This window comes from Paroedura picta, chromosome 8, assembly GCF_049243985.1.
Source record: "Paroedura picta isolate Pp20150507F chromosome 8, Ppicta_v3.0, whole genome shotgun sequence".
Taxonomy (NCBI): domain Eukaryota; kingdom Metazoa; phylum Chordata; class Lepidosauria; order Squamata; family Gekkonidae; genus Paroedura; species Paroedura picta.
The window spans coordinates 46,364,598-46,378,963 of record NC_135376.1 but is presented as its reverse complement, the minus strand read 5'-3'; the positions used below and the strand labels follow the sequence as shown (position 1 = coordinate 46,378,963).

General features: G+C 41.8%; 1 protein-coding gene across 9 annotated transcripts in view; it reads left to right on the top strand.

Annotated features, from left to right (window-relative positions):
• The window catches only part of NT5C2 (5'-nucleotidase, cytosolic II), an 82,641-nt gene that overhangs the window by 24,114 nt on the left and 44,161 nt on the right, over positions 1 to 14,366 (top strand). For all 9 annotated transcript variants that reach the window (XM_077349591.1, XM_077349592.1, XM_077349589.1 and 6 more), the window contains one exon: positions 11,837 to 11,910. In XM_077349591.1, the coding sequence (XP_077205706.1) occupies positions 11,837 to 11,910 (74 nt within the window). The remainder of the gene's footprint in view (positions 1 to 11,836; positions 11,911 to 14,366) is intronic.

Genomic DNA, 14,366 nt, shown 5'->3' with positions numbered 1-14,366 from the left:
TTTGGCAGTGTGATGCAGCAGTAAAAAAGGCAAATGGCATTTTGGGCTGTACAGGGGCATCACATCAAAATCACAAGATGTCATAGTCCCATTGTATAAGGCACCAGTCAGACCACACCTGGAGTACTGTGTGCAGTTCTGGAGGCCTCACTTCAAGAAGGACATAGATAAAATTAAAAAGGTACAGAGGAGAGCGACGAGGATGATCTGGGGCCAAGGGACCAAGCCCTATGAAGATAGGTTGAGGGACTTGGGAATGTTTAGCCTGGAGAAAAGGAGGTTGAGAGGGGACATGATAGCCCTCTAAGTATTTGAAAGGTTATCACTTGGAGGAGGGCAGGATGCTGTTTCCGTTGGCTGCAGAGGAAAGGACGCGCAGTAATGGGTTTAAACTACAAGTACAATGATATAGGCTAGATATCAGGAAAAAAATTTTCACAGTCAGAGTAGTTCAGCAATGGAATAGGCTGCCTAAGGAGGTGGTGAGCCCCCCTCACTGGCAGTCTTCAAGCAAAGGTTGGATACCCACTTTTCTTGGATGCTTTAGGATGCTTAGGGCTGATCCTGCATTGAGCAGGGGGTTGGACTAGATGGCCTGTATGGCCCCTTCCAACTCTATGATTCTAAGCCTTGGTGGCCAGCTGGAGAGGCTTGGCTTGGCTTCTGGGGAGCATGCTGTCATTACCCCCAGCAGCATTACCCCCACGACTTTCACTGATGATGATGATGATGATGATGATGATGATGATGATGATGATGATGATGATAGTAATAAAAAGCAGTCACTAACACCAAGGCTGAAGCTGAAACTTAAGGAAACGAGATGGAAGGTGATGACCAAATGTGGCAGTGGTGGGGAGAGAACTATTTCGTTAGATTGGAATTGTGTTGTAGAATCACAATTGTAACACAACCAGCAATTTATTTATTTTTTAAAAAAGGGCAGGGATCGTTGGCGGAATTAATGACAAAAGTTACGCTACAGGGGAACAATGTCTATGTTTCCACATTGGCCAGTCCCGATTTAGACCCCATTAGCCCCTGCTTCAAAAAGTGAGGATTCAAAAGAGGGTGCCCCCATCTCTCCTATATGTCCAATGGAGAGTCTATCCCATTGGATATAATGGAGCAGATGGGGGCACCTTCTTTTGAAACCCCTAGGGTCCAATCTTTTTCAAATTAGGAGAGGAGTGAGGGAAGACCCTCCCAGAGCTACCCTGAAAGTTTGATGGGTATAACTTAAACTCCTACCCCCCCCCCCAGGCCCCGGGAAATGTGGGAAAGCAGAAATTCCCTTTAAATTTTAAATGGCCACTCCAAGGCTGCTACTTCAGCTCTGTCTCTTTGTCGGTGGGGTATGGGGGAATTCAAATCACCCCAAAGCAATCTGTTGCTCAGGTGGGGCTTGTTCTGGTGCCTAAGTGGCCGTTTCGGGTCAAATTGTGCAGCCCTATTTATGATGTTGTCAGCTGGTGCCAGGGAACACACTGGTTGCTTAAGTCAGCCTAGAGAATCTTCATGAAAAAAACATGACCAGAGTAGACTTAGGTGCAGGAACAATTGGGTTAATGGGGAGATGTGGCTGATTTGCTCCTTAAATGTGGAGGAAGCAGGACAAATCAGAAGGAAAAATTAAAAGGAAGGTGCTATGGGCAGGCCAGAGTGGAAGCATAAAGCCAGGCAATGAAGTGGAATGCTCTTCCAAGGGTGTAGAGAAAGGACTTGCAGCCCATGATTGGTGTCCTACCAGCCTGCAATTCTGAGGTCTGAGTAGAACCAGTGCAGAGAACACAGTGGCAGAGAGGTTAGAGCAGTAGTCCCCAACCTTTTTATCACTGAGGACCGGTCAACGCTTGACAATTTTACTGAGGCCGGGGGGGGGGTAGTCTTTTGCTGAGGGACATTGCCGCCTGAGCCCCTGCTTCACTTGCTTTCCCGCTGGCGCCCCTGACTTCCTGCCGCCCACTGGGGAGTGCTGCCAGCAGCAGCTGCATAGTGCCATGCCGAGGGTGAGCCCCAGCCATGGCGGTCTCTGGAGAGCACCAAAGGTGAGCCGGCGGCAGAGTGGTAGGGCAACCCCCGAGGCAGCAGCTGGGGAGGAGGACGAGGAGCCATGGCCCGGTACCAACTGATCCATGGACCGCTGCCGGTCTCCGGACCGGGGGCTGGGGACCCTTGGGTTAGATGATGAACGCTCAAAACAAGACTACTCACAGAGTAGTACTAAATTGTGATCAGAATCTGAAAAAATGGAATCCGTGCTTTATCCATTGTACTTGTCTTAGCCAGAAGAAACAGTTTATATATACTTTCCGGTTCTAGTACATTTGGTCTACTGTATTTCTGCTATATAAAAAGGATACTTTATACTATTTTAAACTATTGCTACCAATTGCTGAGAGGACAACCTGCTCCACCAATTGCCACCAATTGCTCCACCAATTGCCAAAAGGAAAAAAAGAAGAAAAGAAGATATATAAAGTATGAGACTGTGCCAGTTTGAGACAGTGTTTTACTTTATAAACCATGAGTGCATTACTGATATTTATTATATTTTTCCTGTGTCCAAGAATTTCAGAGTGGCTTAGATGTTATCTTCTATTTTAGCCTCACAAACAATGTCAGGCTAATCTGAGAGATGGGGACTGGTCTAAGGTCAACCAGGGAACTTTATGACAGAAGTATATATCAAGTCCAACACACACTTTTTTTACTCTTCTCTTATTACATTAGATCTGTCTTTTTGCTAAGTAACTTCCAGATTTGGATATAGAAGTGTTCATGTCTCTAGTTCTTATTGCTGGAATTTTAAACTGAATTATCTGTTGTGACTTATCACTATGAGTGGGCTTTGTGTATAAAGTTTTCGCAGCAGTCGTCTTTGAGACTTGTTTAACCTGTTTAGTGATTGCTGATACAGTGCTTAAACTGCATATGCAAGATTATATTTTGAAAAGGTGCTGAACTGACAGTTCATGCTCTTGAAATAATTGTATTACTGTCGTGAATTGCTTAGCACAGTGTTTACTTGCTAAATCTTGGCTAATATATTGTCTGGAAGAAATTAATTGTTGCCTGTTTTGGAAATCTCTATGCTGGTGAACAAGGAAGAGTCCCTCTTTTCCTTCCCTCCCCCACAAAATCATATCTTAGAATTGAGACAAGTAGTTGGATTTTATTTGTAGCATGTAAAGGATTTTCCTCCTTATTATATTTTCTTCTTCTAGTCTAGTTGTAGGAATTGTCTATGGTATAAAATAATAGGGGATGAATTACAGCTATCCTCTTATGATAACTTTTGGTAATGAGATACTTGCCTTTTTTGTGCAATTACTGGTGCTATACCTTTGAATGTTTAAAAAATGATACACAGTGCTTAAGATGTTCATCTTAAGACAGTAGGCTTCTTCCTTCTTTATGTTGTTCTTGTTGATGATTTATCTGGGTTGGGAGTAATTGTGAGGCTGTTCCTTGTGTAGGAGTACAGTCATGTACTGCGATTGTAGTTAGACAGGAAGGAGGTTGAGTATGAGACACCAAATTGCTGTGATGTCTATTTTTTAACACTGAGGGAATACTTCTATTCACCCTTTGGATTATTGCATATAGTTCTTTGGTGTCTAACAGCTGTTTCCAGTAAAGGTTAAACAATGGAAAAAGTTGATTTTCAGTTCTCTGGCAACTGCCAAGAAACAGAACTCAGGTATTTACTTTTTTATTTTATATTTCAATAATTCATGAGTTGTAATAATTCATGGTCATAGAATAAAATTGGTCTCTCCATTATAAATTTAGGTCTCTTACAGTATTTTTAACATATAGATGAAGTGAACCAAAATGTAGTTCTTTTCCTTTTTCAGAGGTAGTTTTGCCTTTACATTGGCACAATGTCTGGAAATTAGGCCTCTCCTTTCAATCCAGGACTCCAGTCCTCTCTCTCCTTAATTCAGAATAATTGTAGACAACATTCTATGTTTTATTACAGTTTCATTCAGCAGTTGTGAATGTCTAACAAGTTATATGCCAAAGGGTAAAAACAATAGGCTTAAATAAGAATATATCTAAATTTGCTGGAATTGTTTGCCTGGGAAGAGAATCTATAATTTGAAACACAGGGAGATCAAACTGATATTTAACTACAGTATAGGTTTTGGATTTCAAAAGTAGTTATTTGCATTTGAAATCTACTATTTACATTGCTAATCCCAGAATTCAAATACCTTGAAGTGCCCTAATGTGATAGTACTAGCAAAAAAGTTATTTTTAGGTATATGTTCAGTTCTGCACTCAATGTGCAAAATGATCATAATTGTGTTATGCTTAAAAATATGAAGAGTAAAAGATGACTAATTCTCTGTCTGTGTTAAGTATCTCAGTAGAAATGTGTTTGGACCTTGGGATGCTGTAACAAAATTAATTGGTGGTTACTTTACCTCTTAAAATTTAGGGATTTAAAATATACTTTGTGTTAATAGGTTGTAAAAAGCTATTTGCTGATTTTAGTATATTTAAATGGATTTTTATTAATGCTTTAGGAATCAGTTGTGCCAGTGTAAGCCTTTGCTATTAGCAGAATGTAGTTGTAGGATACTACCCATTCATTTCAGTTTATTTTCATCATCTATAGGAGTACATTCAAGCTGTAAGCGACTGTAGGGACCATGTGACTCTGATATTACTGTAATTACATTAACTACAAATTGATTCATAAGGCCAATAAGAGGTTGTTTTTGATCTTTAAAGTCCTACATGGCTTGGGACCAGGGTATCTGAAGTACTGTTTTCTCCTGTATGTTCTTGCTTGGGAATTAAGATCACCGGGAGAGGCCTTTTTGACAATCCCGTCAGTTGTCTGGTGGGTACATAAGAGAGGACTTTTTCAGTGGCAGCTTCTGCCCAAACTTCCGCAGGGCCTGCAAGAGGGAGCTCTTCTACCAGGCATTCGCTTGAGGCCAACCGACTCAGAACACCTGCTGGTCCCCCCAGACGCCCCCCCATGACTGAAATAATTAATCTTCCCAATGTTACTGTTAATTGTTATTTATATTATAAATGTGGTATTGTAATCTTTTGATGCTTTACCGAAAGTTGCTTGATGTTACAGTCTGTATAACATTCCATGTAAGTTATAGAATGTTCAATGCAGCCCAGAGCTGCAAAGAAATGGACGGTATAGAAATCTAAATAAATAAATTAGGGAACAGTCTCCCGAGAGAGGAGCACCTGTCTCCTCACTTTCAGTCTCCAGGTGGTAGTTGAAGATACTTTTATTTGGGACTGCATTTGGTTAAGTTTAAAAGCAGTTCTGGGTTTTAAAACTTGGCTGTTACAGTTATTTATTAAATTTATGTATACCTCATATTTCTTGCCAATGGGGACCCAAAGTAGCTTACATCATGGTGCTCTCTTAATTTTATCCTCACATCAACCCTGTGTGGTAGGTTAGACTGAGAGTGTGTGACTCGTCCAGGGTCCCCCAGTGAGTTTCTATGGCACAAGGGGGGGGGGGTTGAAAGTTGGTCTCTCTGATACTAGTCTAACACTCTTAACTAGTACACTACAATGGCTCTTTTATCTATGCTGTAAGCTGCCTTTAGCTCCATAAGGAAGAAAGACAGCTAATGTACAAAGGCTGTAAAATACTATCAAACCCCACCCAGTATGTGGTTTTCATAGGACATTGTAAACAGGAAAGGTGACCCAAGAATCTCCACCAAAAGATGGAGAGTTCAAAAGATGGCAGCCTTTAATTTTTTGTGGATTTTAGGCTTATTATTGTGCTTGTTATAATTGTCGGAGGGGTAGGAGAAGAGAAGGAAATTGAGAGTGTTACTGGGGCGTTTGGAGGGGAAAATAAGGGGAAGGTGTCAGATGGATAGCAATGAGGCTAGCCAAGGGCTGGGAATCCCAGTGATTGGGGGTCATGGTAAGTATGCTGGTGGGAAGAGGTGGCTGAAACCGGAATGCTTGCATCCATTCTAACTTTGCTCCTATCCCAAGAAATGATGGTGGTGGGACTAGGACTAGGCAGGACTAGGAAGAAAAACCACTCTCTGATATTGGTGCTGTGCACTGCCAAGTCCATAAATAATAAGACCACTACCCTACATGACTTCAAGATATGGACCTGTTTTGTGTGACAGAAACCTGGATACTGGAGGGTGATTCCATCGTCCTGGGACAATTTCCCCACCCTTGTTATCAGTTGCGGACAAGGGGGTGGGTGAGTGGTAATGCTGGTCCAAGAATCTTTCAGGCATTCCCTGTTCATCCCAGAAATTGAATGTGTGGGTCTGGTGTAGGGCATAGTCTGGCCATATGCTTTGTGTACTGGCAACCTAACGAATCAGCAGGTGCCTTGTCAAATTTCCTGCAGGTGATCACTGGGTGGGCTGAACAGTTTCCTAGACTACTGGTTCTGGGGGACTTTGATATCCATGCCAAGAAGACTGACTCCTTGCAGAATTCAGATTTAGTGTCAGCCATGGCAACACTAGGATTTGCCCAATGCTGGCCCTACACATCGGGCAGGCAACAACTTGGATTTGATCTTTGGAATGGGGATAAATGTTGACCTGATCCAGATAGCTAGGGTGCCATGGTTGGAGAACCTCACCCTAAAGGCTCAGATCAACATACCATTCCCCACCCCCATATAGTCACAGAGTAGATTTTTGCTTGCCCAAGGAGACTTAGGGATCTGATCAGATTCTGGAATACTCTGTAGAATCCACTGACCCCTGGTGACTCAGTTGTGCTAGTGGAGGACTAGCATAGCAGGATCTAGGAGGCCATCGATAAAATCACTCCCTGATGCTCTTTCTCGTGATAAGGCATCAAAAGCATCTTATAAGACGCTTATGAAATGGTACTGAAGACTGCCAAGAAGGAATTCTATGCAGCTTATGTTGCCTCTGCTAGCTCACGCCTGACATAGTTGTTTAGATCAATTTGATTTCTAACATCCTTATCTATGCTTCTAAAGGAACATCCCAAATTTTACATTGGATATTAGCTACAAGGTTTTTGTGAGCTTCTTTGTGGAGAAAATTGTCTTTCTCCAACAGGACTTTCCAGCCAGTTTTCATGCAGATAGTGAACTGGAGGTCTATTGGCCATCTAAGAGACCTACTTTGAACCACTTCAGTAGGCTCTCCTTGGCTGACATGGACAAGGCCTTGCAGTTGTCTGGCCAGCATGACAGATGAAAGCCGGTGGTGAGTTGATTCGGACCCCTCTCTGGGATATTATCAACTTGTCCCTGGATTCAGAAAATTTCTGGAGAGTCTGAAAGAGTCTGTGGTTAGATCATTGTTGAAAAAAAAAGTAGAAGCTGGATCCTTCTGACCTGACCATCTACCACCCAGTCTTGCATCTAGTATTTCATGGTAAGGTAGTTGAATGGAGGATCTGACCAACTTCCACCTGGTCTTGCATCTAGTGCTTCTGGGTAATGTAGTTGAGCAGGCTGTAGAGGTTCTTGGGAGAGACATCAGCACTTTACCCTTCCAATCCGTTTTCCAGCCTGGTCACAGCCGGAGATAACTCTGACAGATGACCTTTGGAGGAAACTGGATCTAAGCAGGTTGGTGCTAATGTTCTTGCTAGGCTTGACGGTGACGTTCATCATCTACATGCTCTCCCTCACCCAGTTGATCTGGGCAGTTGCGCTCGGGTGCTATCAGTGCACTGATGACACCCAACTCTTTCTGTTAATCGATAGCCACCTAGACTGCCTGGCCGAGTATCTGGAAGCAGTGCTGGAATGGCTGAAGTGGGGTTGGTTGAAGTTAAATCCAGCTAAGACAGAGATGAGTGAATTGGTGTGCAGAGAGACAGATGGTGCAGCTCTTGGCCCTTGATGGAGCCCAACTAGCACAAGTGTCTTCCATCAGGAGCCTGGGCTTGCTTCTGGATGCCTCCTTTTCAGTGGAGGCCCAGATCAGGAACGTTGGCTGCCTTGCATAGCAACTTGCATGCACAAGTTTTATTGAAAGGCGGCTATGTGTAGATTATAGATGGAAGGATGTAACCCTTCTTAGCATGTCACTGTTAGTCACAGATCTTTATTTGCTAGAATGTAGTTTCAGTAGATTTTGAAGTATTTGCAAGGACATTTGTTTTTGTTCAGTTTTCTGCCAACATGCCATGAAGTTGATTATTATGTAACTGTTACAATTACAATGCCATCTTTAATTCCTTTTCTCTGTCCTCTCCTTCCCTTCCCCTGGTGCTATACATGCTCCATTGCAAAAGCAGGCAGCTTGCCAGGAAAGTGTGACTCTTAAAGCAGTGTGGAAAGTTAAGGGTAAAATATGCTATGACTAAAGAAACTCTATGCCAAATGGACTTACGTAGAACAGTGATATCCAGTGACTTGTAAAATTAACTACAGATGTGTGTTCTCTAGCACTGTTTAAGAAGAAATGCAGCAATTGCAGTCTTGTTTTCAGACATAGTGCTTTAAAGTCAAATCGGATAGAAATAAAGTTGCACATATATGAGTGTAGGGAGCTTTCAAGACATTAGGTAATGTGATCAGGCATGTCAGTAACTTGGATGGCTGCAAATTTTGCAAGATGAGGTAAGTGCGATGAGGTAAGATTCCTAGTGCAGGAATATAATAGGTTTGACCTTGGATATTAACAGTTTTGCTACTGAAGTGGTGATAACAGTGTGTTTGTTCGGGGCTTATGTTCAATGGAAGATGATTTCTGGGGTATTGAGAATAGAAACATTAAGTTGGCTGCTATCTCTTTTTGCACATATTTATATACTTGTTTCAGTACTCTGCCTATATTTGTTCTAGCAATCTTGTGTAAACAAAATGTAGGGCTAATTTTAACCGTAGTAGTCTGGGGGCATCCAGACAAAATCTTAAGAGATAACACTGCATACTAATAGCTGTGTTCTTTGTCTTTTTCATACTTCTGTTTATGACAGTATTGAAAAAGGCAAATAATCGTTCTATTCATCAGAGGATAAAACTTATTGTAATTGGCTTAAGCCAACTTTTTAATGTATGTATGTATGTACATAGGTCTTTGCAAATCCAAAATGTACAAAAATAAAATACATTTCACCAGCTTTTAATGATATTTTATTAATTGTTATAAGCGACATCATCAGTGTATTTACTTTCTGAAAATCAGCCATTATTCCAAACAGTATTTTCCATAAAGGTCATTTCTGCATGTTCATCAGTTTTTAATTCAAGGCTAAAACCATAACTCTGTAATTTTAGTTCTAGATTTACATAGGCATTCAAAGATGTCAGAATTACTGTATCCTGTCTCTGTATGAATGGACTGGTTATATATGAGCATAGAAGGGGATAGGTTTCTCTCTCCCCCCACCCTCTTACTCACTGCTGCTGAGAAATTTATTATATTCTTGGAGTGGTATGCTGCCTTCCCTGGGAAGGAAACTGCAGGAAGCATTTGGGCAGAGATGAGTGTGGTTAAACTGGTGACATTTTGTAAGTTTAACAATGGGATACTAATTGCTTGTGCTCAACTGCAAATCTGAAAATGTTTAGTGGATATTGAATCTAATAGTTGGCTGTCATAAACAGGCATGAAAGCAACACTTAGCCACAGAACAAACTTCTCCTGACAACATCTAGTGTATTAGCTGTATCTAGATGTTGATGTGAAGGTGAAATTGGGAAGACAGAGAAAGAAAATTAAATAGAGATAAATTACTAGAGAGTTGTGCAGTTCTTAGAAGTCCAAGTCAATTGGGACTCAGGGAGCATAGACAGGCTGAAAGGTGACCATGGAAGTGCAAGAAGGCCATACAGGTTGCATACTGTTGTGAATTAATTATGATAAAATGCTTTTCTTTTATTAATATTGTCGAGTGAGGGACTACCTTTGCATCCAGAAAGACTTGGGGCATGGGTCCAGTACCTGTGATGTGGAAATAACCTTATCTGATACATTTTATTGTCCATATATGTATGTGTTTGGGGAAGGGAATGGCTAACCACCCTGTATTGAGTTTGCCAAGAAAACGCTAGAGGGTGTCACCCCAAGGGTCAGACATGACTCGGTGCTTGCACAGGGGATACCTTTACCTTTATGTATGTGTTAATGAAATTATAGCAGAAAAAAATAACTGGGATCACAGTGTAAAAACCTCCAAACCAAGCAGTCACTGTGGTTTATGGCTACTGTGTTTTATTATTATAGTTAATAAAAATACATACAGTCCTTACGTATTACAGAGATGACAGAAAAATATCACAACTAATAATGTGATGCTTATTAGAACAGCTTCTGAATAAGTTGTAGTAAATGATGCGCTTCTAAATGTAAGCCCTTTCATAGATGAACAAGTTCAAATCTTCTTTTAGGAAGATTACCCCCCCCCCCAAAAAAAAATTGTGTAAGTTTTTACATTTTGTGTGTGTGTGTATGTAAATATAGGGGGTTTCCCAAGTTTTAGAAAAACGTCCCTTCTCTTCATCTATCCCTGATCTGGAAGTTTAAATATATGCAGGCTTAAATCAATCAATAAGCCACCCCCCTCAGAATCCCATCAACAAGCCCTGGACCTGTTTGTATCACGATTGTTTACTGTTATACTGTGTTGTGTTTGGTTGCAATTGTTGGTTATCGATGTACATGTTCTACAGACTGTTTTATGTATGGTTCTCTGTTATAATGTAAACCGCCCTGAGCGCCGGGGAGGGCGGTATAGAAGTATGATAAATAAATAAATAAATAAATAAATAAATAAATAAATAAATAAATAAATAAATAAATAAATAAATTTCTGATCTGCAGCTTTAAATTTCAAGATTTTTTAAAATGTAAATAATTTTGTTAATATTTAACAGGTTATAATGTGAAACATTGATGCATTCATACATTAAAGTTTACTGTGAGGAGCCATGCAGGCTGCCCTGAGCTTCTTGAAAGAACAGTGGGGGTAAAAATTATTAATAAAAATAATCTCTGTGTGTTTGGGGGTGGGATCTTCATGAACAAAACATACTTGGGAGGGTTATAACGAACTAGCTTTCAAGCCTGTTGCATCCAGGAATGCAATGGGTGCTAGTGGAGGATGACCCCAGAGGGGCAGCCAGTGGCTGATGTACCTGTGCAGCTTGGCATGGTGTGGCCAGGTCAGCAGACGGAGGGTGTGCGGTGCTTGAATGAGAACTGGGTGGGATCACCTCCTTCATTCCCTTCTTTTCAGTCAGGGAAGGAGAAAACAGATTTGCCTTTTTTGCTGAAGAGTTGCATTTTGTCCATGAGTGTCTCCGTCCACTTCTTCCAGAGGTGGTTCTGTTCATTCCCATGGCTTGTTACAAAGATTTAAGTGTGTATGTTAAGTACCATCAAGTCATTTTTGGGTTATGGTGACTGTATGAATTAAAGACTTCTCAACCATCCCATCATTAATTTAGGGTTGTGGCTTCCTTTATTGAGACAGTCCATCTCATTTTGAGACAGTCCATCCTCTTTTCCTGCAGCCTTCTACTTTCCCTAGCATTATTGCCTTTTCCAGTGAGCCTTGGTTCTCCTAAAGTGACTAAAGTATGATAGCTTTAGCTTGGTCATGGAGTAGGTAAAATTAATAAGGTAAAAGGTAGAATTGTGTGACACTATTGTGTTAGAAGATCAACAGTCCAAATCTCTGCATGTTTACTCAGAAAGAAGTCCACTTTTTAAAACAATACTTGCTTCTAACCAAATGTGCATAGGATTGCATGTCTCTTTCATCACTTTACCCATTTAGAAATTCTTTGACACTTCAAAGGAGGTGTCTGTTTCCCTTAGATTTCATGACAAAATATTTACCCTTGGGTTTCTTACTTTTTCCACAGGGTTTTTGTGAACAGAAGTCTAGCCATGGAAAAAATAAAGTGCTTTGGATTTGATATGGATTATACATTAGCTGGTGAGTTTGTGTGAATATATGTATTTTTCATAATCAAGCCCTATCTGAGGCATTGTCTCACTTATCTAGAGCATATCAGCTGGTTGCTATGCTTCAGGGCAGCAGTCCTTAGTTCAGAAACTTTTATTTCAAATATAAATGGAGAGCTGAGTAAGCTATAGTGAGGTGTATGACACCTTAGTCTGCTCAACTATATGCAGTTGTCCTGATTGGTTTATGTAAAATTCTGTGCGAAATGCTGTATGATACAATGAACTGTGTTGGGGCAGTTGTCACCTGTTGAAGCTGTGTTCGGTTTAATCTTTTATGGATGTCTGTGAATATACCATGTATATGGTATCTTCATATACTTTCTCTCAAAACATGTTACTAAAAGCATAACCGCATTGTTTTCTCTTTCTTTTTTCTGGATAATATTTTTCTTTCCATAATTTGTAATATTAGGTGTTGCTGATTTTCTCCCATAGATTTTCTTTTCATTATCAAATTGCTATATATCTGTCCTTTTTTAGAAGTACGATTAGGATATCGATCTGTTCTGATGTTGTGTATGACACCTTAGTCTGCTCAACAGTAATAGCAACCTTATTTTTTCCCTGTGTTTCACTGAGATCACCTAATTCTAGTTTATAATCTTCCTTGTACTTTCTTCTTTTGCCCTCTTTTGCTGTCCATGCTTTAAGCTAGTGGTCCCCAACCTTTTTATCACTGGGGACCACTCAACGCCTTTTACTGAGGCCCGGTGTGTGTGGGGGGGGTAGTTTACTCCTCTACTCTCAACCACTGCCCTAGCACTCTCTGATCACTATGGTAATGTTTAAACGTCCCTTCAAAATAAGATACAGACACGCCACAACAATGAAGTGTGTTGTAAAGGGCTGGGGGGATGAAGTAAAGGGCCGGGGAGGGAGAAGGCATCCTTCGGGGCCCACCTCCAATTAGTCGAAGGACCACATGTAGTCCGCGGCCTACAGGTTGGGGATCGCTACTTTAAGCTACCTTTAAGTATTTTCTTTGTATTTTCCCCATTAATTTGCTTTCTCGAATCCTGTTTTCTCTTTACTCATCCTTACCATAGTTCCTCTATATATTTTTGAAATACCCATCTGGGTGGTCCTGTCCGGCCTCTGTCTGGCCACTGTCTGGGCGGGCGTGTCCGGATTGGGCCAGCCCCTGGAGCGCCCACCTCCTTGAGGTGCATGTTCAGCCTCACCGCCAGAAGCTTCCTGGCTGGCGAGGAGGACACAGACCTGGTGAGAGCCCTTCATCGGCTGGCCGCCACCTCCAGAGGTGCGTGGCCGGTGAGAGGGGCCTTTCCCGCCCCACTTGGGCCATGAAGGGCTCTTGCCGCATTGCCAATGAGGTGAGAGCCCTTCGCGGGCTGGCTGCCACCTCTGGAGGTGGGCGGCCAGTGGGAGGGGACTTTCCTGCCCCACTCGCCCCACGGAGGCCTCTCGTTGCATCGCTGACATGGCGAGAGCCCTTCGCAGGCGGGCCGCCACCTCCGGAGGTGGCTTGCTCCCCTTCCTAGGCCCATTTTTTAAATGGGCTTTACTGCTAGTATTTCATATTTATTCATCAAAACGTTTATATCCATCTTTCTCCCAAACTAAGGATGTGAAATATAAACAAACATCCAGTCTGGCAAACATCCCAGTCTTGTACCGTGATGCCCAAAGGTCTGCTAAATAGAACTGCATTGCCCAGCTTCCTGGAGAATAGTAGGAATGATATCTTGATCATAGGATATCCCACATGTAGGATATGTGGGTCAGCTTTACAGTGGCTGACCTTTCTCCAAGTTCAGGGACAGAGGGTAGCTATCAGGGAAGAGCAGTCATGCTACTATCTCCTCCCTTGTGGGATGTCACAGTGTGACTTTCTCCCCAATATTCTCCAGTATCTATATGCACCCTCTTACACAGCTGATTCGGGAATATTGATTAGGGTGTTATCCGTGTGCTGATGACATCCAGCTCCGCAAGGCCTGTAAAACAACACTCTTCCACCAGGGCTGTGATTGAGATGAGAACGCTTTGGAGCTTCATGTCTCTCCTTCCACTTCCAATTATTGATAGAAGATACCCTACCCTAAACCCTGAATATAAACTGTGCATTCCTGCATTATTCAAGAGGGCATTTTTACATAGATAATATGGCTGTACTGTAATGAAATGGTTCAAAAAGATGTTTTGATAAAAGGATAGGAAATTTGAACTGCACTACTGTGTATAGAATGTAATGACTGTTGCAGAAAGTGTGCACTGTCAAGGGACTCCAACCCAGGACGTTTTGGGAGAGGCAAGTAAAAAACAAGCCGAACTGTGGTTATCACACTTTAGGGTAGCACTGCCGCCAGTTGTTTCCCACTAACCAAGGGACAAAGTCTCAGGCCCTTCTGGAACTAAAATCAGGAAAGTCACTCTTGCACTTAAATACAGGTTTCAGAAAACAAT